The 26,114-nt window shown below is 48.1% G+C and overlaps 1 protein-coding gene across 1 annotated transcript in view; it reads left to right on the top strand.

Moving 5' to 3' along the window:
- Positions 1-26,114, top strand: part of KCNK10 (potassium two pore domain channel subfamily K member 10) — a 154,032-nt gene that overhangs the window by 73,082 nt on the left and 54,836 nt on the right. Inside the window, 1 exon segment of the mRNA XM_052646954.1 lies at positions 25,652-25,769. Coding sequence (XP_052502914.1) covers positions 25,652-25,769 — 118 coding nt within the window.

Raw genomic sequence — 26,114 nt, 5'->3', positions numbered from 1 at the left:
AACCCCTCACCCTTAGGGCATTGAGAGGATTAAATTCTGTGACTCAGGAGAAGGGCTTTGAACTGTGCTTGGCATATGGTGAGTACTCAAAAAAAAAAAAAAGTAGATATTGCTACTGCTGCTGTTTATCGAGTTATTCAAGGAGCTCAGAATTGTAAGCAGTGGTTCCTAATGGGGAGTAGGTTGCTTCTGGGCAGGGGGCTCATCTGACAATGTCTGGAGACATTTTCTGTGTCACCGCTGGAGAGATGGTGCAGGAGGTTAGTGGGAAGAGGCCGGGGATGCTGCTAAAGACCCAGCCCACTCATCACGACGGATCATCCAGTCTCACATGGCAGGAGACTGAGCAACCGTGGAGGGAGAGGTGTGTCAGCCAGCACCTGGAGCTCCCTGGAGAGGAGGTATCCCCCCAGTTTTATTGAGATATAGTTAGCGTATATCCCTGAGTAACTTCAAGGTGTGCAGCGTAAAGGTTTGAGTATTTATTGCGAAGTGACTCCTGTAAAAAGTTGAGCGGGCATCCATCATCTCATATAGGAGAGAAACTTTTTTCCTTGTGGTGAGACCTCTTAGATTTCCTTTCTTACAGCTCTCATCTATACCGAATCGCAGTGTTCACTGCAGCCATCAAACTGTACCTTCCCGAGGACTTACAACTGGAAGTCTGCAGCTTTCCAGCACCTTCCCCCAACTCCGCTTCCCCCACCCCCATCTCTAATATTTTTCTCTATGAGTTTTTAAAAAAAAACACATTTCACACATAAGTGAAGTCATGCAAATATTTCTCTTCTCCATCTGACGTATTTAACTCAGTGTAACATCCTTAAGGTCCATCTGTGTCTGCGCAAATGGCAGGGCTCCCTCGTCTTTTGATGGCTGAATAATATTCCGTGATATCTGCATCTGTCTGTGTGGACTTCGGCATCCATTCATCTATCTGGCCGCTTAGATTGCTTCCACGTCTCGTTGCTTGTAAATGATGCTAGGAGCGTGGGGGTGCAGACATCTTTGCTGGTTAGTGTTTGTGTTTCCTTTGGATGCATTCCCAGAAGTGGAATTGCTGGATCATATGGTAATTCTATTTTTGATTTCTGAGGAAACTCATACTGTTTTCTGTGGCGGCTGTACCAGTTTCCGAGCCCGTGAACAGTGCCCGAGATTCCCTCTTCTCTGCATTCCTGCCAGCATTGTCATCTCACCTTTTGGGTGATGGCTGGCTGGAGTCCTGTGAAATGTGTGCACAGTGGGAGCCCAGGGGAGCCAGCAGAGGTCAGGAAGGACTTGGTGGTATTTGTCTCTTTTAGTCCCTATGGTGATCGTATGAGGATTGTCTGTCGTGCCGCTTCCAGAGCAGGACTCTGAGGCAGCCCGAGGTGCAGCTGACGCTCGAGTGAGTTGGAGGAGCCCAGATTTACTCCTGGCAGTCTGACCTGTGTGCCATTCTCTCATACCCAGTGTGTTGGAGCAGAGACGTGGAATGTGGGAAGGATCCGTTCAGAACTTGCCCCGAGGGCATCTTGCCAGCCTGGGGGCCCCTTGAGGGGGCTGCAGGTGGTCCGCATGCCTTGAGTGGGGAGGTGTGGGAGAGCTGGCGAGGACGGGGTTGGACCTGAGAGGTGGTCAGAGAGGCTTGCCAAGGAGTTCGGGCTTCCTGCTACAGGCAGTGGAAAGTGAAGTTGCTCAGTCATGTCCAACTCTTTGTGACCCCATGGACTGTAGCCTACCAGGCTCCTCTGTCCGTGGGATTTTCCAGGCAATAGTACTGGACTGGATTGCCATTTCCTTCTCCAGGGGATCTTCCCGACCCAGGGATCGAACCCGGGTCTCTCTCATTTTAGACAGGTGCTTTACCATCTGAGCCACCAGGGAAGTGGGAACTCGCTGAAAGATTCAAGAAAGTTGCGACATGACGGATGTTTTCTGTTGGAGAGATAGCTCTTTTGGCCATGATGTTGGGTTGGAGGAAGGAGAAGCTGGAGGAAGGAGTCGTTTGGAAGAATACTGGGCCCTCACAGGTGGGCCGTGCCGAGATGACAGTGGATGAGGCCGTATTTAAGGGAGTCTGACAAGGCCGACTTGAAAACGACTCATTTCTCATTCAGCCATGGTCTAGAGGGCCTGCCCTGAGCCCGCATCCCTGCCTCTCCAAGTGGAGGCCACGCAGACCGCCTGGCTCGGCAGGCAGCACCCACACTCAAGTCACTCTCCCGTGTTAAGGCTTTCTTTCTGCTCACGGGCTGTGTGACCTGGGTGAGAGATGGCATCACCGCAGCCTTAGCTTCTCTTTCTGTAGAATGACGATGGTGAAGATAGCGTCCGCCTGTTAGGGAGGTCTGAGGAGTAAACAGAAAAGCTCAGCTACTCTGAGCTACAGTGACCGCTACTATTTATTTCTTAGGGAAGGCAGGAAAAAAGAAGTTTAGAAAGCCCCTCAACCACGTGCATCTGGGGGTTTTCTGTTCAAGGAAAAGAGAAGAAAGCTCTTGAAACACCCTGTGGGGCTTCAAATCCTAAATTTCCTAACTGACCAGTGTTGATTTGCTTCGCTTGTTCATGTGTCAAGTCCGCGTCGCAGAGACGACTCTCCCGAGCGCTGAGCTGGGCTGCTGAGTCCATTTGCTGAGTCTCTGTGGCCGGAGCCCAGGGAAGCTGCCTAGCAGCTTTGTGTGTCCTCCTGGGGACTTACCCCGCCCCCAAGATCATCACTTTTCCCCGCAGCTTTGGTGGGGTCGCTTGGCCTCAGGTGATTCAGTAGACACCAGGCTGGCTTTGTGGCCTTGGTTTCCCCTGACTGTTCCCCTGTGGGGCTCGGGACACGCGTGGGAGAACCTCAGGGCCGGGAGACGGAGGCAGCCCCAGGGAGCGGGTCACCGGGACAGTGGGCTGACCGGTGACTGCAGAGTTGCTGGTCCTGAGTGAGAGCCGTGGTCCTCTGGGCCTGACAGCTGTTCGTCCCTCAGGGAGAAGCGTCCACCTTCTAGTTTGTGCCCCGGGGCAAGGCTGTTAACCCGAGCTGGGCCTCAGCAGCTCAGTCTGCAGAGCACACAGAAGACCCGTCCATCTGTGGACTCCTGCCCTTGAGACCCGGTGAGAGGGTCTGCAGACGACAGTATCGGAAGGTTTCCTGCGGAGCTGTGGTCACCATAAAAAATAGCTACCGTTTATTGGTGGTTTCCCTTTCTCTCGGCTTGTTCTAAGTGCTTTAATCCTTAAACCCTTGCACCAGACCTCCAGGTAGGATCTATCATCATCATTCAATTTCCTGGATGAGCAAATAAATTCTGAGAAGTTAAGCAACTTGCCCAAGGCCACCCAGCAAATAAGTGGTTAAACTGGGATTTGAGCCTCGGAATGCCGGGCTCCAGAGACCAGACGTCTAACCACTGTGCTAGACTGCTCACTTGTCAACGGTCTGCGTCCTCCATACTATGTCTGCGCTTTTTCTTAAACCTTTTGCTCCAAGGAAAAGACTGGAGGGAGAAGGAGATATTTTCAGCTGGCGTGGCTCTGCGGTCCAGTTGCTGACATGTCGGCTCTGTGCCGCCCCATGAACTGCAGCACTGCCCTGTGCTGCCTCCCGGAGTCTGCTCAGATTCTTGTCCATCCAACCATCTCAGCCTCTGTCGTCCCCTTCTCCTCCTGCCCTCAGTCTTTCCCAGCATCAGGGTCTTCTCAAATGAGTCAGTTCTTCACATCAGGTGGCCAAAGTATTGGCGCTTCAGTGTCAGCATCAACCCTTCCAAGGAACACCCAGGACTGATTTCCTTTAGGATGGACTGGTTGGATCTCCTTGCAGTCCAAGGGACTCTCAAGAGTCTTCTCCAACACCACAGTTCAAAAGCCTCAGTTTTTCAGCACTCAGCCTTCTTTATGGTCCAACTCTCACCTCTGTACACGACTATTGGAAAAACTATAGCTTTGACTATATGGGCCTTTGTTGGCAAAATGACGTCTTTGCTTTTTAAAACACTGTCTGGGTTTGTCCTAACTTTCCTTTCAAGCAGCAAGCATTTTTTAATTTCATGACTGTGGTCACTGTCTGCAGTGATTTTGGAGCCCAAGAAAAGAATATCTGTCACTGCTTCCACTTTTTGCCCTTTTATTTTCTGTGAGTTGATGGGACCAGTTGCCATGATCTTAGTTTTTTGAATGTTGAGTTTCAGGCCAGCTTTTTCACCCTCCTCTTTCGTCCTCATCAAGAGGCTCTTCATTCCTCTTCTGCCGTTAGAGTGGTATCATCTGTATGTTTGAGGTTGCTGATATTTCTCCTGGCAATCTTGATTCCAGCTTGTGCTTCAGCCAACCCAGCATTTCGAATGATGTGCTCTGTATAGAAGTTAAATAAGCAGGGTGACAATGTACAGCCTTCTCCTACACCTTTCCCGAGTTTGAACCAGTCAGTCACAGGACTGTAGCACTCCACATGTGGCCTGTTGTGTGTTCAAAGAAGGAGGCGTCAAGGAAGGAAAAGGCCATGAGCCCCTTTTACCCCATTAAACCTAGAACTACTTTTCCTGTTACAGGGCTGGGGCCGCTCCTCCTCATTTGGAGTATTGGGAGGAGGGGGTGAGATAACCCACACAGGTGCTCAGCAGACCTCCCAGCACAGAGTTGGCATTTAGGAAACAGTATTTCCTCCCCCCTGTTCCAGCTTTCGTCTCCAAGGCCAAGTGCAGGGAATGGAACTGCGAATGATAAGCGCACCTGGAGGGCTTGCCTTGCTTTGGCAGGTAAATAGATACATTGAGCAGGTCTTTGAAGTCGTGGTTCCCACCAGCTCGGTTGGAGAGTCACTTCATTGCAGGAGCATCTTACCCTCTGTGCTCTCGCACACCACCAGTGCTTACTTCCCTGCCTCCAGCAGAGTTGTTTTGGAAGCTTCCCCTCGTGACTTGTCGGGAAGGAAGCAGTGGAACATCCATCCTCTAGAGCCATCAAGGCGCAGAATCATGGAGCGACTTCCCTGCCCGACGGGAGGGAGCTCCGGCCTGCATGGGTGAGGGTCTGCAGTGGTCACGTTTCAGGCCGTGAATTCATAGACTTTTACAGACTTCGAGTGTCTTCAGCGTGTCTGGTGTGGTCACGGGGCTGCGGTTTCTCCTGGAAGTGGCCCTGCTGGAGGGGGCGGTGTTTCATGGGAGTGGGTTTAGTGTTGGATGACTCAGACGGTCAAGAATCTGCCTGCAGTGCAGGAGACCTGGGTTCGATCCCTGGGCTAGGAAGATCCCCTGGAGAAGGAAATGACAACCCGTTCCAGAATTCTTGCCTGGAGAATCCCATGGACAGAGGAGCCTGGCAGGCTACAGTCTATGGGTCGCAAAGAGTCAGACATGACTGAGGGGCTAACTGAGGTGCTCACAGGGAGGACCTAGGAGTTTCCTGGTCGTGGCACAAGCAAGAAAGATCCGTCTCTCTCTGGAGAGTGTCCTGACGGCTACTTGTGTGAATCCCACCCCCAGTGGGCAGGTTACCTCGCTGTCCAGAAGGCTGACTTCTGTCCCCGGCACTCTTCAGTCCTCGTCTTGTCGAGTTGCTTCACCCTCAGAATCCTCATGGCCTTCTCTGCATGCTGGTTCTTTGTCTGAAGAAAGACGGAAGCTTCCCATGGCCTGCCGCGGGCTGGCCCTGGAATTTCCAGAAGTGGGAACCTCGGGGGTGGGTCCCTCCTTGTCCTGCTGGGTGTCCCCCTCCTGGGCTGGTTCAGTGCCTTTTTCTGTTGGTGAGGGATCCTTGCCACTGGGTTTCACTTTGTGGTTGCGGAGGGTCTTTTATCCTTTGGTAATAAATGCCTAGAGCCTTGGCTTGTTTCCTCAGTACTGAGGCCTCAGGCTCGTTTTGGTGGCTACTGTTTGACACCATTGGTGAGGCCCTGACTGTGCGCAGGCTCGCGGCCAGGCTGTTCCTAACCTCGTATTTTCACTCCTTTTTATCCCAAGGAGTAGCTACTGTTAGCGCCCACATTTACTGACGCTACGGGCCCTGGTTAAGTCCTCTCAACTAGCTAGTGTCAAAAGTGGGTATGGAATCCAGATTTTCTGACTCCAGAGCCCACGCTTTCTCTCTCTCTCTTAATTTTATTTATTTTTTTAATTGATGGAAGCCTGCTTTACAATGTTGTTTTGGTTTCTGCTGTACAACAATGAGAATCAGTCATCACTATATACACAGACACGTATCTCTTCCCTCCCGAGCCTCCTGCCATCCTGCCCTCTGGGTTGTCGCTGAGCACCAGGCTGGGCTCCCTGGCTTATTTAGCAACTCCCCACTAACTGGTTTACACACGATACTGTACGGGTATCGATGCTACTTTCTCAGTTTCTCCCACGCTCACCTTCCCCAACAGCTGTGTCCTCAGATCCATCCTCTACTAGGTTCATCAGTACCATTTTTCTAGGTTCCATAGACATGTGTTAATATATGCTTGTTTTTCTCTTACTGACTCACTTCACTCTGTATAAGAGGCTCTAGGTTCATCCATCTCCCTACAACTGACTCAAATTTGTTCCTTTTAATGGCTGAGTAATAATATTCCATTTTTATAAATGCCCTACAGCCTCTCTATCCATTCATCTGTTGATGGACATCTAGGTGGCTGCCACGTCCTGGCTGTTGTAAGTACTGTTGCAGTGAACATTCGGTTCAGGTCAGTTGCTCAGTTGTGTCCAACTCTTTGCAACCCCATGGACTGCAGCACGCCAGGCCTCCCTGTCCATCACCAACTCCTGGAGTTTACTCAAACTCATGTCCATTGAGTCGGTGATGCCATCCAACCATCTCACTCTCTGTTGTCCCCTTCTCCTCCCGCCTTCAATCTTTCCCAGCATCTGGGTCTTTTCCAGTAAGTCAGTTCTTCCATCAGGTGGCCAAAGTATTGGAGTTTCAGCTTCAGCATCAGTCCTTTCAAAGAACACGCAGGACTGATTTACTTTAGGATGGACTGGTTGGATCTCCTTGCAGTCCAAGGGATTCTCAAGAGTCTTCTCCAACACCACAGTTCAAAAGCATCAAATCTTCGGCACTCAGCTTTCTTTATAGTCCAACTCTCACATCCATACATGACTACTGGAAAAACCGTAACTTTGACTAGACAGACCTTTGTTGGCAAAATAATATCTTTGCATTTCAATATGCTGTCTAGGTTGGTCATAGCTTTTCTTCCAAGGAGTAAGTGTCTTTTAATTTCATGGCCGCAGTCACCATCTGCAGTGATTTTGGAGCCCAAGAAAATAAAGTCTGACACTGTTTCCACTGTTTCCCTATCTATTTTCCATGAAGTGATGGGACCAGATGACATTATCTTAGTTTTCTGAATGTTGAGCTTGAAGCCAACTTTTTCACTCTCCTCTTTCACTTTCATCAAGAGGCTCTTTAGTTCTTCGCTTTCTGCCCTAAAGGTGGTGTCATCTGTATATCTGAGGGTATTGGTATTTCTCCTCGCAATCTTGATTCCAGCTCATGCTTGGGGTACATGTATCTTTTAGAATTGTGGTTTTCTTATATTATATACCCAGTAATGGAATTTCTGGGTCATATGGTTGATTTATTCCTAGTTTTTTAAAGTAATCTCCATGCTGCTCTCCAGAGTGGCTGTATCAGTTTACATTCCTACCGGCAGTGCAGAAGGTTCCCTTTTCTCCATGTCCTCCCCAGCATTTATTGTTTGTAGACTTTTTGAAGATGGCCATTCTGACTAGTGTGAGGTAATACCTCACTGTAGTTCTGATTTGCATTTTTCTAATGATGAGTGATGTTGAGCATGTTTTCATGGGTTTATTGGCCATCTGTATGTCTTCTTTGAAGAAATGCCTGTTTAGGTCTTCTGCCCATTTTTTGATTGGGTTGTTTGATTTTCCTGATATTGAACTATGGGAGCTGCTTATATATTGTGTAGATTAACCCTTTGTCAGTTGCTTCATTTGCAATTATTTTCTCCCATTCTAGGGGTTGTCTTTTTGTCTTTTTTATGGCTTCCTTTGGTATTTGAAAACTTTTAAGTTTTATTAGGTCCCATTTGTTTATTTTTGTTTTTATTTCCATTAATCTAGGAGGTGGAGAAGGCAATGGCACCCCACTCCAGTACTCTTGCCTGGAGAATCCCATGGACGGAGGAGCCTGGTGGGCTGCAGTCCGCGGGGTTGCTGAGGGTCGGAGACGACTGAGCGACTTCACTTTGACTTTTCACGTTCATGCATTGGAGAGGGAGATGGCAACCCACTCCAGTGTTCTTGCCTGGAGAATCCCAGGGACGGCGGAGCCTGGTGGGCTGCTGTCTATGGGGTTGCACAGAGTCGGACACGACTGAAGCGACTTAGTAGTAGGAGGAGGAGGAGGAGGAGGTGGATCAGAGAGAACCTAGCAGCGATTTATGTCGAAGAGTGTGCTGCCTATGTTTCCCTCTAAGTGTTATAGTTTCTGCTCTTACATTTAGGTCTGTAATACATTTTGAGTTCCTTTTTGTCTATGGTGTTGGGAAGGGTTCTAATTTCATCCTAGTACACGTAGCTGTCTGGTTTTCCCAGCACCACTGACTGAAGAGGCTCTTTTTTCTCCACTGTATATTCTTGCCTCCTTTGTCAAAGATAAGGTCCCCATAGGTGAGCCCATGCTCTTCTAATCAGGTCCTATCCTTGACTTGACCTAGTGGGGTTGAAGAATGTGTAATTGTATCAGGAGAAATTCCTCCTGACTAAGGGAAAACCCACGTAAGCCACAGGATCAGAGAGCTCTTTCCTGAGAGTCAGGGCTTGCCTTCCGACCCAGAGCTCCCTCCCAACATACAGAGAGCATCCGTGCCAGGGCCAGGGGCGGGGCTGTGGGCTCTGGTCGAGGAGGAGTTAATCTGTGGTGTGAGCAGCTGCAGGAGAGACTGGGCAGGATGCTGTGGTCCTGGGCACGGACCTTTGACGTTGTCATGGTGACTGAAGCTGCTAGTCTGCAGACAGAAGGCCAGAGATCTTGAGCTGTCAAACTTTCTCCCACAAGCAGGAGCTGTTGGTTAATCTGCATGACCCATGAACATTCCCCAGGGCTGTGACATTTATCATTCTCTTCTGCCCCAAATCACTCACTCACTCACTCATTCATTAATTCAACAAATCTTTTGATTGCCTGCTGTATGCCAGACTCAATGCTAAGTACTGGTGACATGACAGTGAATAAAAGGCAGACATGATCCCTGATGTCTTGGAGCTTATAACTAGGATGGCCAAACATCTCAGCTTTTGTAGCCCTGGAATAATTGTGAATAGCACCCCTTTTCCTTTCAAAAGTTTCTCTGTTCGAAAGATAAATTACATGGTCACCCTGCTGATTGGTAATGGGAGAGGCCAACCTTATGCCAATAGTCACACAGATAGGTGTAAATAAAAACAGATAGAAATCGACTCTGAATGTTCACTGGAAGGACTGATGCTGAAGCTGAAACTCCAATACTTTGTCCACCTGATGCAAAGAGCCGACTCATTGGAAAAGACCCTGATGCTGGGAAAGATTGAAGGCAGGAGGAGAAGGGGGCGACAGAGGATGAGATGGCTGGATGGCATCACCGATTCAATGGACAAGAGTTTGAGCAAACTCCAAGAGACGGTGAAGGACCGGGAAGCCTGGTGTGCTGCAGACGATTAGGTTGCAAAGAGTCGGACAGGATGGAGTGACTGAACAACAACACAAACCAGATGTAGGCTGCAGAAGCAAAGCGGCTGGAGCTGGGAGGCATGTGAGCAGAGCTGACTCAGCAGACGGGAGGCGGGAGCTGAAGGTTGGCCCCAATGGGGGAAGGAGGCCAGGATGTCTGGGAACTCGGGAGGAGGGGAGTGCTGTGGCCAGAGTTCTGTTGGCAACGGGAGACGGGCACCAGAGACAGGTAGCGGCGAAACCCCACAGGGCCTGATGTTGGATTTTATCGTGAGAGCCTTGACTGTTGTGGGCAGCAGGTGACACGACCCAGTCAATCAGTCCATTGCCGTTCTGGCCCCTCATATAAAACCGGAGCATAGCGGCCACAGTAATGAGCCAGATTTTAGTCGTCCGGTCATCCATTCACCAGCTAAACATTTACGGAGTGCCCCCTATGGCACTTTGCTAAGTGTTCTGCTCTGGATTTCTGAACTGTTTTATCCTCAGAGGTGAGAAAACTTAGGTCCGAGGAGAACCCTTCACGAACCCCCATGGTGGTAGTACCCTGCTTGGCCTGGAAGCATCAGATACTCACATTTGCCTCTGTGCTAGACTATGGGTCTTCCCTGGTGGCTCAGACAGTAAAGAATCTGTCTGCAGTGCAGGAGACCTGGGTTCAAGCCCTGGGTCGAGAAGAAGTCCTGCAGAAGGGGCTGGCTACCCGCTTCAGTATCCTTTTCTGGAGAATCCCGCGGACAGAGGAGCCTGGCGGGCTGAAGTCCCTGGGATCACGAAGAGTGCCCAACACTTAGAGATTCTATTGGCTCGTCATCATTTTCCCACCGGCCTCTTCTCCAGGTCTGTGAGCTTTTCGAGGCGGAGGCTATGTCTTTTATCCATACATCCCTTATGCCTGGCGCAGTGGCTGGTCCATGGCAGATGCTTGCGGTTGAACGAGTGGTGCTTATGTATCTCTTTTGGAGACCAAGAGCCCTTCATTTAGGACCTTCCCAGAAGCGAATTTCTTTCTGTGCACTCAGAGACCTTTCCTTCCAGTCAGGTTGTCCAGAGTACATGTTTGTGTTCTTTATGCATGAGCAGACTCCTTGGTGTTGAAAGCCCCAGAGTTTTACATACTTAGGAACATGACGGTTTTAGGGAAAGAATGACTCCTGAGACAGGCACTCAGCGGCCTGTGGAAATCCTTGCCGTGAGCCGAGTTCACAGCAGGATCAGCCTTCTCCTTCCGTGACCTGGGCTATCCCTTCTTCCAAGTGGCCGTTTTTTTTTTTTTTTTAATTGGAGGGTAATTACTTTAGGGCATTGTGTTCGTTTCTGCTGTCCAGTAGCGTGAATCAGCTGTGTGCATCTGTGCATCTCCTCCCTGTTGAGCCTCCTTCCCATGCCATCCCACCCCTCCGGGTCATTACCCAAGCAGCCTTTTGTGCAGGGTGCCTGGACCACAGCCAAGGCAGCAGGTGACCTCTGGTGAGTGCAGGATTGGGTTCTTTGAGCCCAAAGATGCAGCTCGAGTGAGCTGAAGCCACTCTCCCAGCCATTGCCCTGAAGTCAGAAGGCACTGCCCTTTCTCCAGCCACACAGCCATGCGGAAGATTGTTCACCGTTTGCAAGAAGGGCCTGCAGCCTCCGGCCTGTCTCTGCAGGCTCCCACTTCATTACTATTATTGTTTATATCCCTGGGGTTGTTGATTCCATCACGGTTTAGTGAAGAAGATCTAAAGCTTTTAAGCCAGAAATTAAAGAGCTAATGGCAATTGGCATGACGCTAGGAACTGAATTTGCAAATGCGAAGTGTTCTAAAAACACTCTCATAAAAATAAAACAAAACCCAGAAATGAATGCTGTAGTATCCACATTATCTACAGATGTGCACGTGTTTGTTCCTTGTTTAAAGTGAAGCAAAAATCTCACTTAACAAGGTTAAAAAAAATGTTGTAATTAAAAAAAATTTTAGTGGCCTATAGTTAAGTTTCTCTGCCTTTTCTAAACCTAGCTTGTACACCAGGAAGTTCTTGGTTCACATACAGCTGAAGCCTGGCTTGAAGGATTTTGAGCATTACTTTGCTAGTATGTGAAATAAGTGCAATTGTACGGTAGTTTGAACACTTTTTGGCATTGTTCTCCTTTGGGATTGGAATGAAAACTGACCTTTTCTAGTCCTGTGGCCACTGATGAGTTTTCCAAATTTGCTGGGATATTCAGTGTGGCACTTTAGCTGAGTCATCTTTTAGGATTTGAAATAGCTCAGCTGGAATTCCATCACCTCCACTTGCTTTTTTTGTAGTGATGCTTCCTAAGGCCCACTTGACTTCACACTCAACATCTACTTCTGCTTCACTGACTAGGCTGTATGGATCAGAAAAAACCATGGGAAATTCTGAAAGAGATGGGAATACCGGACCGCTTTACTCATCTCCCGAAAATCTAGTGTGCAGGCCAAGAGGGACAGTTGGAACCTTACACGGAACACCTGACAGGCTCAAATTTGGGAAAGGAGTATGACAAGACTAGATACTGTCACCTTGCTTGTTTAACTTCTCTGCAGAGTACATCATGTGAAATGCTCGGCTGGATGAACCATGAGATGGAATCAAGACTGTCAGGAGAAATATCAACAACCTCAGATATATGGAGAAGTGATACACAAGTGAGACACCGTATGTATCACTGTAAGTGTAAGTGATAAGTGAGACATACAGTGACACCACTCTGATGGCAGAAAGCAAAGAGGAATGAAAGAGCTTCTTGATGAGGGTAAAGAGGATGGTGAAAAAGCTGGCTTAAAACTCAACATTCAAAGAACCCAAATCATGGCATCCAGTCCCATCACTCATGGCAAATAGGTGGGGGAAAAGTAGAGGCAGGGACAAATTTTATTTTCTGGGGCTCCATAATCACTGTACGCAGTGACTGCAGCCATGAAGTCTGAAGACACTTGCTTCTTGGAAGGAAAGCTCTGACAAACCTAGACAACATATTAAAAAGCAGAGATGTTACTTTGCTGACAAAGATCCATACAGTCAAAGCTATGGTTTTTCCAGTAGTGTGTGAAATGGATGTGAGAGTTGGACCCTAAGGACAATGAGCGCTGAAGAATTGATGCTTTTGAACTGTGGTTGTTGGAGAAGACTCTTGTGAGTCCCTTGGACAGCAAGGAAATCCAACCAGTCCATCCTAAAGGAGATCAGTCCTGGGTGTTCATTGGAAAGACTGATGTTGAAGATGAAACTCCAATACTTTGGCCACCTGATGCGAAGAGCTGACTCATCGGAAAAGATCCTGATGCTGGGAAAGACTGAGGGCAGGAGGAGAAGGGGGAGGCAGAGGGAGAAATGGCTAGATAGCATCACTGACTCAGAGGATGTGAATTTGCAGGTGCTGTGTTAGACTCTGACGATTAGAAAAATAAAAGATGATGCAAGATGCCTGCGCCCTGTTCTTCAGGAGCTTCTAGCCCAGACTTCATTGTCTCACTAGCTCACTTACATGGTATTACTGTGGCCACATATGCTCTAAAGTTCTGTTGTCATTTAGCCTTTACAGTGATCGTTTGAGGTTAGGGGTAAGCAACTGAGGAGCAGAGGAGTTAGATAATTTGCCCAAGCTTAAGAGGCAGGTAGAACTGTGCTCTGGACAGAGGCAGTCTGACTCCAAAACCCCTGCCTTTTCACCAGGATGGTCTGCCCCTGTTGGGGAAACTGAGGTGGCTTGAGGCTGGTCGTTAAGAGTCCAGTATAATTGGTGCTGGAAGGTAAGGAAGTGCTCAGGCCCCTATTCACAGAGCAGGAGTCTCCAGCTCAACCTGGGGAAGCCCCAGAAGGACCTCATTCTCCTGTGAGAAGAGCACGGAAAGGAATGATTATCTGTTGGTCATGCTGTCAAGGCACATGGCCTTGCATGTGCACATAAGGATGTTGGGCTGAGTCAACAGATTCTATTTAAGAACCACAGAACTCAATGTATCATTTAAGTATGAAGTTGAGGGTTGCTTATCCACATGCATTTTCCCTCCCTTCTTGGTAGAAATGAGCAGAAGAGATGCAAAGCTGGTTGATGAGCATTAGCTTTATCGAGGAAGGTAGGGTTTAGCCTTTTGTCTTGTGAAACAGGAGGATCAGAGATACAATTCTCCATACTTCTCCATGCTGCCCTTTTTCAGGTAGAAGAAGGTGATGTCTCAGACACGCTTTAGGAAAGAGGTTTGCGAGGTGGGCAGAGAGTTGTCTGTGGGAGACAGGAGAAGGCCAGAGTCAAAGGCAGACTTGCAACCATGGCCAGCTCTGTTGCCTGCTAACTACTACAAAGTGGGCACGTTTCTTTATTTCTATCACTTCATTTATAAACAATGGGAATGACAATAGGATTTGTTATTACAGGGGTTTTGTTCGGGTTGAATAAGCTAAGGAGGCATATTGTAGATCCTGGCTCCTATGAATGTTTTCATGAACGTTCTTGAGCTTTCTTCAGAGGCTCTGGGGCTGTTTCTGTTCCCTGTCTGCCCACACATCAAGCCGCTCATCCGAGAGAGGTGCCGGTAAGCGCTGATTCATTTTCTAAGGGGCACAGGAAATGAAATATTAATTGGTGATTAATATTGAGCACTCAAGAGTAAGAAAGAGTCCAGGCAGAAAACTGTCGACTTAAAAAGTAGTCGCAACCTAGAAGTTGAGAGTTATGCTTTATTTGGTGGGAATTTTTAGGACGTCAAGCCCAGGAGACGGCATCTCAAGTAACTCCAAGAGAACTGTTCCAAAGAGGTGGGAGAGGAGTCAGGTTACGTAGAAGTTTGCAGCAGGGGGCAGGTAGTCTGAACACTGAAAGATTATCGCTAATTTAGGAAAACGAGGTATCTCATAAAGAAGACCGAGTGCTGAAGAATCGATGCTTTTGAACTGTGGTGTTGGAGAGGACTCTTGAGAGTCCCTTGAACTGCAAGGAGATCCAACCAGTCCATTCTAAAGGAAATGAGCCCTGAATGTTCATTGGAAGGTTTGATGCTGAAGCTGAAGCTCCAATACTTTGGCCACCTGATGCGAAGAACTGACTCACTGGGAAAGACCCTGATGCTGGGCGAGATTGAAGGCGGGAGGAGAAGGGGACGACAGAGGATGAGATGGTTGGATGGCATCAGCGACTCAATGGACTTGAGTTTGAGTAAACTCTGGGAGTTGGTGATGGACAGGGAAGCCTGGACAGCTGCAGTCCACGGGGTCTCAAAGAGTCGTGCATGACTGAGTGACTGAACAAAAACAAGATATCTCAAGTTAAGGAATTTAGCACTTTTCTGTGTATGGGAAGATACAAGAGTCTGGGGGTACTGAAATCATTCCTTTCATGTGCCTCTCAGCTCTCTGGGGCCAGCATCCTGGGATCTGATCGTTCACACCCTTAGTTCCTTGCTCACCTTAGGGAGTGGTGGCAGCTTGTGGCAGCTTGATGGCTGCCTGACAGCAAGCATGGTTCTCCCTGGGTTCAGAAAGTCATCTGTGGAGGGCTGGAATCAAGGATGCCTGTGACATCCTTGTTTATTGGTATGGCAGGAAGCACTCCATTCACAAAGCTACAATGAGTGCAAGATAGCAGAAGCATCCCTTTCTCATGACGTGATTAATCGTCTGTTAAATCTCAAGCTCTCTCCAGTGCAGTGGTGATGGAAGGAGTAATCCTCTTGGATTTTGGTCACACAGCCATGAATCAGAATTCTAGGAGCTGCTTTTCTAGCCCAGTGGGAAAAAATATATATTTTTTTCCCCCAGAAATTGGGTAGACTCATCTTTGATAGGAATAATCTCAACTGCAGAGAGTGGGGCATGCTTCAGACATTGTCCTTAGGACCAGAGTGATTTTTCAACGTCACTTGGCAAATTTGTTTCTCAGTCTGTAGAGGCTGAGTCCAAACTGAGATGAAAGAGTGACAGTTAGTTCGTCTGAAAGTTTATTGATCTTTTCAGAGCAGACACATGTATCTCTGCCTCCTTAGGGTACTGGATGCTTTCAGATTTTTCTTATTTCATCCTTGCATGTAGTCAAAGAAAGAAAACTAATTCTATGTGGTAAGGCACAATTTGAAAGGTAAAAGGGCTCCTCCCAATATATCTTGGTCCCACATGACAGTGTTTGACTAGGTGAGTCATCAATATATTCCCAGGTGCTAAGGAACCGAGTTATAGAACTTCCCCAAAAGAAATAATTAGTAGTGCTAGCAAGGAAAGCTCGCTTGCTCAGACCGTAGCTCTGGATGGGCTGTTCAGCGCACGTTGAGTTTCTCTTGTTCTTCAAACAGATTCTCGGCTCCTGCTGCCCAGTCTGCAGGTGGCCCTCTCTCTACATTTATAACCAGGCTGTAAATAAAGCGCTGATGAAAGCCTGCTGCCTGGATCCCCTGGGGACTCGAGGAAAGGCTAATATTTGTGCACAACTGGATACTCAGGGCAGAAGGGAAATAAACAGCACCCTCATATCGCCCATGGTGCTGAAGGCGCTCGCGCTGCCTTTTTATGCGCTGGCCTGGTTCCTGGGTGGGAAGATCCCCAGGAGGAGGCTACCCACTCCAGCATTCTTGCCTGGAGAATCCCATGGACAGAGGAGCCTGGTGGGCTTCAGCCCGTGGGGTTGCACAGAGTCGGACATGACTGATGGAGCGTGCGGCACACGCAGGTCTTGGGGAAGGTTTATTGATGGGAGACACTGAGGATGGCTGGTCTGCTCGGCCAGCACAGGTCCGTCTGCTGCACTGGCCATCTGCCCGGGTGGGAGGTGGGGACCGTGTCCCTCAGTCTCCCTCTCCCATGACCTCTTGTAGACCTTTGGGGTGTCTTCTCCTGGAAGGCGGGGGCAGCCTGCTCTCTAGAGGTAGGGAAATGGGCTAAGAGGGTCTGCGATAGGGAGAAAGAGGCCCACAGAGGATGGGGGGAAGCTGCCTTCCTGGCATTTAGGGTGATGATCCTCCAGGTGCCAAGGCTGAGCATCCGCTTGCTGGCTTGGCCAGGCAGATGTCCGATCATGGGCAAGATCCTCGTTCCTGTCTCATGTGTCCCTGGGGGATGCCTATGTCACAGGTCACCATGAGGGTGACTGAAGGGGAAGTACGAAATTAATCTGTTCGCCACGGTGGCTTTTTATTTCTCCTGCTTCAGGAGGGTTCACTGAATTAATCTATGCACTGGCAAGTACTTAGGATTCCTATTTTTATTAATATCATTGGGTACGAGATGACAGGGAAGGCTGTCTGAAGTCATATATCCATCAGAAAGTTCTGACAGCAGCCCTGGAAGGCAGGGTCCCTTATTTAAAAACCTTTAATAGACGTATGTGACTGTGCTGGGTCTTAGTTGCCGCTTGCGGGATCTTTCGTTGCAACATGCAAACTCCTGGTTGCAGCACGTGGGTGCTAGTTCCCCGACCAGGAATTGAACCCAGGGCCTCCCCCCCCCCCCCCCCCCACTGGGAGCACAGAGTCCTAGCCACTGGCCCACCAGGGAAGCCCCTCCTTCATTTTAAAGACGAGAAAACCGAGGCTCGGGCAAGCCGAGTACCTTGCACGGGCTAGACGTGTGCACTTTACCCATAAACTTTCCCCGTTGCAAGAGGAATATACGAAGTGCTTATACTCTTTTTCTGCGCTGAGGACTTCTTGGAATCAAGAGGTGCCTCGCTGGGAGGTGGCTCCAGTGCTCCTCTCTGATACCCCCCTGTGCTGTTGCTTGAAGGACCTTTGTGGTGTGGTTCTGCCCTGGGATGTGAAGCAGCCTTTCCGTTCACTTCTGCTGCTGAAATATTGATATGTGAAATGCTTCTGAAGCAGGAGAAATAAAAAGCCACCGCGGCGAACAGATTAATTTCGTACTTCCCCTTCTCACCCGGGGCCCCTCCGCCGCAGTTGTGCGAGGCACTGGGAGGATGCTGTACCCTGTTGTGGGGCTTGGAGTCATTAGGGCGCTTCTGAGCTGTGATGACTCTGGGTACCCACCGCCTTTCTCCATCTCCCAGGGCTTGTGGCTTTCCTTCTCTCCACTAATGGCTGAAAGCATGCCTGCTCTGAGGACATTTATGAAACCGCTTCCCACCCCCCCATCTTGCCTCGATCCCTGGCTGCATATCTCCTTCCTAAATCCCTTTGCTGACTGTGCCCCCCTGACATGAAGAACGTGGAAGGCCTGGAGCCGCCCTGTGCCCTGGGACGAGGTCCTTTCCTTTTGTCCCAGAGCTGTAAGCATCAGTAAGAAGACCGCGTGTCCTGCAGTCCGGGCTGACTCATGAACCAAGCCACCTTCCCTCTGCGAGTGTGGACACTAAATCAAACTGTCCCCACGGTCCTTGGCATCGGTGCGGATGCCTCCAATTGGTCGCCTTCCTCAGTCTCAGACAAGCCGAGTGATTATTGCTCCACCTCTGTTTGTCTTCCTCCCGGTGCCACGTGAGGAAACAGAGAACAGATGATCTCACGGGGGCACAGATCACAGGAGAAAAGCCGCAGACAGTTAGTGGTCCCCTGAGGGCCGTGGTTCATCCCGGAGCAGCACTAAAGCTCACGATGGTATCGCGGACTGCCTGAAACTCTGACTTCTGCAGCCTGGCCTTGCCCCGTGGGACACCGGCGCGGGGGAGCCTGGTGGAGCGCCTCCGGGGGCTCCTCACGCCCCCTTCCTTCCCGTCAGCCTCAGACCTGCCTCCTCTGTGAGAGGCTGCAGTCTCCCTGTCCCCCCTTTCTGGGGGTCCTGATGTAGGAGAGGCGGCAGGAAGGGAGGAGATTCTTTACTCACTTGTTTTCCAGTTTCATTGAGATTAAATTGACATTTTAACGTTGTGGAAGTTGAAGGTATTCCATGTATTTATTTGATACACGAATTTATTGTGAAATGATGACCACCGTGGCATTAGCTAACATCTCTGTTGCACACTATATATATGTGTGTAATACACTATATTGTGTGTGTAATACATTACACACTATGTATGAAATATACACTGTATAGTATACATATACACTAGTGTATATATGAATATTCTGTAATAACTTCTATGGGAAAAGAATCTGAAAAAGAATGGCGATAAGGAGATATGTTTATTATTATATATGTAATATATATATGGACTTTCCAGGTAGCTCTGTGGTAAAGAATCTGCTTGTTGATGCAGGAGATCCAGGAAAGGTGGGTTCGATCCCTGTTGGAAAGATCCCCTGGAGAAGGAAAGGGCAACCCACTCCACTATTCTTGCCTGAAAAATCCCATGGACGGAGGAGCCTATTGGGCTTGAAGTGAAGTGAAGTCACTCAGTCATGTCTGACTCTTTGTGACCACATGGACTGTAGCCTACTACGCTCCTCCGTCCATGGGATTTTCCAAGCAAGAGTGCTGGAGTGGGTTTCCCTTTCCTTCTCCAGAGGATCTTCCTGACCCAAGGATTGAACCCAGGTCTCCCGCACCGTAGGCAGACGCTTTACCGTCTGAGCCACCAGGGAAGTCGTGAGTTGGGCGTCACTGAGCACTCATATCTGTGCACAGTGCTATACATGCCTCTGATCCACCTTGCTGGGAATCACGAATCTCCATTCTTTTCCAGATTCTTTTCCCATATAGGTTATGACAGAATATTGAGCAGCCTTCCTGTGCTGTCCACTAAGTCCTTATTGATTCTTTTATATATACAGTAGTGTGTATATGTTAATCCCAAGCTCCTAATTTATCCCCTCTCCCCAGGCTTCCCCTTTGGGAACCTTAAGTTTGATTCCCGAATCTGTGAGTATGTTTCTGTTTTGTAAATAAGTTAGAAACAGATTCTTTTAGATCCGTACGTGTTCATGTTCAGTCGTGTCTGACTCTCTGTGACCCCATGGACTGTAGCCCACCAGGCTCCTCTGCCCATGGGATTCTCCAGGCAAGAACACTGGAGTGGGTTGTCACTTCCTACTCCATGGGATCCTCCCGATCCAGGGATCGAACCCGCGTCTCTCACATCTCCCGACTGGCAGACGGATCCTGCACCATTTTCCTTCTTTCACGTTAGCACACTAACCACTGTCATCACCTCTTCATTCACCTGCTTTTTAAACACAGAACAAACATTATATTTCTTGGTGTTGGGTTGCTTTCTTATGTTTGTCTGTATTACAAAGAAATAAATTGCTTTCCTTTCACACTGCTGGGAATACCATGTGCCTACATTTATTACTGTAGTTTGTTCACTCATTTCTTATTGACTGAAGCATTCATTTATGAATCCCTTACTGGGTGGGTATTGGAAATTCTAACTTACAGGCTATAAAGGAAATTAAAAAAGACGTAGAATTAAATCTTAAAGTGATGCCTTCTAATTTATAGTATGCTTTCCTTGAAACTCTCACATCCCATCTAGTATAATTATCTCCTTGTGATTTTCAGAAGACCTCTCTGAACTTGGCTGTGGGTGAACTTGTGAACACATGACGCTCCTTGAGTCTGAGATTTGTGGCTTTAAATGATGCTGATGGGGCTTGTACCTCTAACCTATAACTGATCTTTCAAGCCAGACTGTGGCTCAGTTTTGTCATTTCATTAGCAACATGCTTGGACATTTCTAATGAGCTGGCTTATCTTCACTTTTGCAGCCTGAATGGAGAGGGTAAAAAACTTAAAAGCAAATGCTTTTCATTTTAATAGCCTTTACTTGAGTTCAAACAACTAAGATTATTAGAAAATACTTTAGAAATTTAATAAAGTTAGAATTATGAATTCAGTCAGTAATATGGAGTTAAAAATGATGCTGTTGATTCAAGTGATAGCAGTCCGTTTGCACTGGTTTCCCTGTAGGTATATAACCTACAGACTGTGGATTCCTTTTAATCCTGGTTGTTTGCTGGAGTCTTTCTGATCTAGACAGTATCACACCTCATTCCTGGGCTGGGGGATCCTCTAGTCTTACCAAGAGCTTGGTGACTTGTGAGAGGCCTTCTTTTTCTCCTTCTTGCTTCTGGTTGTAAATCATATTCCAGCCCCCTGTACCCTTATATTTAAACTCACTTCCCCAAGGCATCTGCTTGTAGAGCCCACTTTACTGAAGACTTGGGGGCACAAGAGAGGGATTTACATCCGAGATCTGAAGCAGGTTAAGCTTGGTTACAGGATGGACCTGCTTTATTTAGACAGTTATTTGCCTGTTCCTGACTGTGCTGGGCCCTTGCTGCCATGCGGGTTTTCTCTGGTGGAGCAAGGGCTACTCTGTTCCGGTTCGTGGGCTTCTCACTGCAGCGGCTTCTCCTATTGCAGAGAAGCTCTTGGAGGGTGGGGCTTCAGCAGTCGCAGCCTGTGGCTCAGTGCCTGTGGCGCACAGGCTTAGCTGCTTGCTGGCATGTGGGGCCCTTTCAGATCAGGGATCGAACCCACGTCTCCTGTGTTGCCAGGCGGATGCCCTACCACTGAGCTGCCAGGAAAGGACCTGCTTGTTAGAAGTCTTGGGCATGGCAGCAACTGAGCTCAGCTGACACTTGTCTCTTTTGCTTTCCTCTTTTCCTTTTTTATTCCCCCAGTGCTTCCTCTCTCTTTCCTCTGTTCCCTCTCAGGCTCTAAAACCCACTTTTCCCAGTTTTTATTTATTCTTTAAATTTTTAACGCTGAGCCGTGGAGCTGCCATCCGCTGCAGCAGTCCCGTCAAGTCTGATGCCTCTGTCGACGTGTGCAAGGAGGCAGTCTAGTCAGAAACGACTGCTTGGGGCTTCCTTGCTGGCCCAGTGGTTGGGACTCCTCGCTTGCAGGGCAAGGGTCACGGGTTCAATCCTCGGTCAGTAAACCAAGATCCCACAAGCCACGCAGTGCAGCCAGAAAAGAAGAAAGAAACGACCCCTCGTGAGGTCCTTCTGCCTAAATTCTTGGACAGTGACAAGCCTCCTCCCTCCTCTGTGCCTGGACGTGAGCACACGGTCGATGAGTGTGATTGTGTTCGGGGTACCATATGCAGAGGAAAGGGCAAAACCAGGGCTTTGGATCAGTCTGGGCTTGAATTCTGAACCCTCCTCTTCCTGGCTGTGTGACCGCAGACGGGGGAGTTGACATTTCTGAGCCTGTTTCCGTATCTTGAAAGAGAGAGGTAATATGACGTGCTTGCAAGTGTAGAAAGAATGGAATAGAATAACACACAGGTTGTGGCAGGGATTAAAGGGAAGAACACTTCTAGAGCACCTGCCTCAACGCAGACACTCAACCAGTGTTAATTTCCTTTCCTTTCAACTGATAGATCCTTTCCTTGAGGGTTACATATGTAAACATTAAATATTTATCAATTGCATAATTCAGAGAAAAGAAACTTGAAAAAGAATCTTGTGTTGGATTTTTTTTTGATGAAGCCAGTAATTACCCACGCTTGTCTTTGCTGCAAATCTGTCTGTACGCAGCTCTGGGTCTGCTTTGGATGTCAGCGTGCCGTCCTTAGCACAGAGAGGATGGATTGAACCCAAACTCTTTTCACAGCTTCATAGAGGTTGTACATATTAGGTATTGATGGTGTGATCTGAGGCCACTCAAGTGACTAGGTTCTAGAGCTATCCCCTGAGGTGGGCCCATCAGAGCTGAATCGATGATGAAGAGATAAACAAAGGTTAAGGCCTGTGGTTGGTCTGATGGCACTCACAGGAGGGTGAAAATGGGTATTTTACCAGCAGAAAGGACTCACCCTCTGTCTTCTGTCTGAAGCAGAGGATTGCAGAGCCACCAGTGAAGAAGTGATCTTTGTAGATTAAGCTGATTTAAACCACGAGCAAAGACACGTTCCATGCAGCTGGATTTTAAATTCTGGGCTGCCAGGTTTATGTTAGAAGCAGTGGCTGGTGTAATAGTTCATGTTCTTAGAGGCAGGAAGGAGCAAAGACTTGAACAAAAGAGCTTTTTTTCTTTTGTCAGTTGTCTAGTGAAGTGTGAAGTGAAAGTCACTCAGTCGTGTCCGACTCTGTGATCCCATGGAATAGTCCATAGGATTCTCCAGGCCAGAATACTGGAGTGGGTAGCCTTTCCCTTCTCCAGGGGATCGTCCCAACCCAGGGATAGACAATTTGCCAAATCCAGTCAGTAGCCTGTTTATGAACAACTGTGAGCTAAGAATGGTTTTGCATATTTAAAGGGCTATAAAAAGGAAAATTACACAGCAGAAACCACATGTGGCCCCCAAAACCGGAAATATTTACTGTCTGGCTTTTTCTGGAAACGTGTTGATCCCTGGTCTAAAGAGTTGGAAATATCTCAGATCAATGAAGGCAAAATGAAACTAACAATGGCTGACTTTTCCAGTTGTCATCTAATTTGTGGCAACCACTGTCTGCCCATTTTAACAAAGCTTGCTGCTGCTAAGCTGCTGCTAAGTTGCTCCAGTCATGTCCGACTCTGTGCGACCCCATAGACGGCAGCCCACCAGGCTCCTCTGTCCCTGGGATTCTCCAGGCAAGAACACTGGAGTGGGCTGCCGTTTCCTTCTCCAATGCAGGAAAGTGAAAAGTGAAAAGTGAAAGTGAAGTCACTCAGTCGTGTCCGACTCTTAGCCACCCCATGGACTGCAGCCCACCAGGCTCCTCCATCCATGGGATTTTCCAGGCAAGAGTACTGGAGTGGGGTGCCACTGCCTTCTCTGTTAACAAAGCTTAATGGCCATTATTTAGGATGAATATAATCACATCTCAATGTTAATTGCATCTGGCACTATCCACGAGGGATTATTACAGTTTTCTGCAGAGAGTGGAGTCTTTCTTCCTTTCTAGATACTTCTAGACAGTATCTTATGTTTCTACCACCTCCCTCTGAAGCCCCCAGCTGTCCCTTCTCCACCGCGGCTCACCTGGTTGAAATCTCCTTCTCCCCTCTCCCCTGGCTTGAAAGAGGTTGGCAGGGCCCACTCAGGAAGAGCTGCGGAGGAACTGTCCACCTTGTTCTGTGCACGCTGAGACTCTGGAAGGATCTAAAGCAGCGGTTGCATGATCAATGACCTGTGACGTGTATGTGATGAGGAGGTATAAGTCTTGGGCCTAGGCCGTCCGTGGGGGCTGAACCTGAACAAATAACCTCCTGGAAGAATTGGGGCCCAGATTAGACCCTGAAGGAGGGGCACCTTTATGGGAGAGCAAAGCAGAGGTTCAGGAGTACGAGGCGATGTCTCCTAGAGTGTTCTGCCCAGGGCTGGAGGCTTTTCCAGTCATGTGAGCTGCAGTTGGAGCATCAGTATGGCCAAGTCATTGGGAATTTTAAAGTGTATGAAATTCCAAATCCAGTAGCCAGTAAGGAGTCACTGTCATTTATTTTAAAAAGGAGGTGTGTGTGTGTGTGTGTGTGTGTGTGTGTGTGTGTGTTGAGGGGACAGTGAAATAACAGTCACACAATTGGCAGCTCTTTGTTAAGCCTCGCTCCAATGCTGGGTACCCGGTTAAGCGTGTTACATTGATCATCTAATTTCATCCTCACAATAACTCTGTGGGGGGAGGAATTATCACCTCCAGTTTGCAGATGAGGAAATCTAGGCTAAGAGGGGTGAACATAACTTGCCCGAGGTTCTGAGGTCCCAGCTCTCAACTCCCGAAATCAGCTCAGGGTAAACCAGTCTGACAAAACAGGCAAGAGCAGAAAGGAACTGAAATCCCATCTTCCAAGAACAACCGCTTTGGGGGCCAGTCCTCACAGACCGCTTTCCATGGATACGCAAGACCTATGTGTTCTGCGTAACCTGTGCCAGGACGGGTTAAGTCCTGTGTGCATGCTAAGTTGCTTCACTCATGTCCTTTGCAACCTTTGTGATCCTATGGGCCATAGCCCACTGGGCTCCTCTGTCTGTGGGATTCTCCAGGCAAGAATACCGAGTGGGTTGCCATGCCCTTCTCTGGGGGATCTTCCTGACCAGGGACCGAACCCGTGTCTCTTACGTCTCCTGCACTGGCAGATGGATTCTTTACCACTGAGCCACCTGGGAATCCTACATCTGCAAATTTTACATGAATGACAATATAGTATATATCAGGTTCCCCTCCCATTTAAAACTAATTTTTTACTTTTAATAAGTGAGTGTATAGTGCTATAAAAAAATTCTGCTAGGTAGATTTGAAGATCTAATTGGCTTTACTCAATGATTCATGAATTGGGCAGATCTCATCTAGCATCTGGAGGTATGCTTCCAGGGTCTGTACAAAATGGACGGTTTTTATAGGACAAGATAACTATTATGAAAAAAAATGTCATATTTAGTGAAATAACTCAGACAGAGAAAGACAAATAGCACACGTCATTTATGTGTGTGTGCTAAGTAGCTTCAGCTGTGTCTGACTCTTTGTGACCCTAGGGACTGTAGCCCGCCAGGCTCCTCTGTCTGTGGGATTCTCCAGGCAAGAAGACTGAAGTGGGTTGCTCTTTCTTTCTTCAGGAGCTCTTCCCGACCAGGAATTGAATTTGCATCTCCTGTGTCTCCTGCATTGGCAGACGGGTTCTTTACCACTAGCACCACCTGAAAAGCCCGATATCATTTATATGTGGAATCTAAAGATGATACAAAAGAGTCTATATATAAGGCAGAAATAGACTCACAGACACAGAAAGCAGACTTGTGGTTACCGAAGGGCCAAATGAGGAGTGTGGGGTTAACCGATGCGGACTACTCTGCATAAAATAGATGAGCAGAGGGATTTAGCACGTGGAGCTGTATTCTTGTAATGACCTGTAATGGAATACAATAAAAAAAAGACTGAATCGCCTTGCTGTATACCTGAAACTAACATAGTATTGTAAATCAATGACACTTCACTGAAAGAAAAGAATAAGTATTAAAAAGATCACGTTTCTGGAGCAGGTTGGAGCTGCAGTAAAGTCAGGTGTTAAGCGCAGGTTTGGTACCGTGCGGTCCGGCACAGGCGGTGCGGTCCCAGGCCGTGCTTTCCTCTCTAACATAGTATTTCACTTTGTGACCGTACTTTTGTCCACGTAACCTGTTGTCTAGAGATCACGGCAGGTTCTTGAGCAAGGACGTCTTGATAAACTCCTTAACTGAGTCTCACGCTTTCTCACTTTCCTTGCAGCACGCTCTTGACGCCGACAACGCGGGAGTGAGCCCAGTAGGAAACTCTTCCAACAACAGCAGTCACTGGGACCTTGGAAGTGCCTTTTTCTTTGCTGGAACGGTCATCACCACCATAGGTACCCATGTGTTTGCAAGTATCTTTTCCCCGGCAGGCCCTCCTGAATAATGGCACTAAAATCTACAGATCGTCCCCATAGAATCCATGACTGCTGGGGGTTCAGAGGAGGCTTCCCAAACACTGTCGAATTATCGCAGTACTTGTGTGGTGGCTTTCAATAAAAGGCAAAGTAGAATGCACTGCTTCAGTTTTCAAAATGAAAGTCTAGGGGACCTTTAGTTTAAATGAACCTCACGGGAAGGTTAACGTGAAAAAAATCAATCTCTGAATTGGTCATCGAACTCAGATTGCTCAGCTGAGTTGAAATTCCTTCTTAAAAACTGTACTTATTAGAGTTATTCAT

This window comes from Budorcas taxicolor, chromosome 10 (assembly GCF_023091745.1).
Source record: "Budorcas taxicolor isolate Tak-1 chromosome 10, Takin1.1, whole genome shotgun sequence".
NCBI lineage: Eukaryota > Metazoa > Chordata > Mammalia > Artiodactyla > Bovidae > Budorcas > Budorcas taxicolor.
Note: the sequence above shows the minus strand (reverse complement) of the source record. Positions and strands in the feature narration are given on the sequence as shown.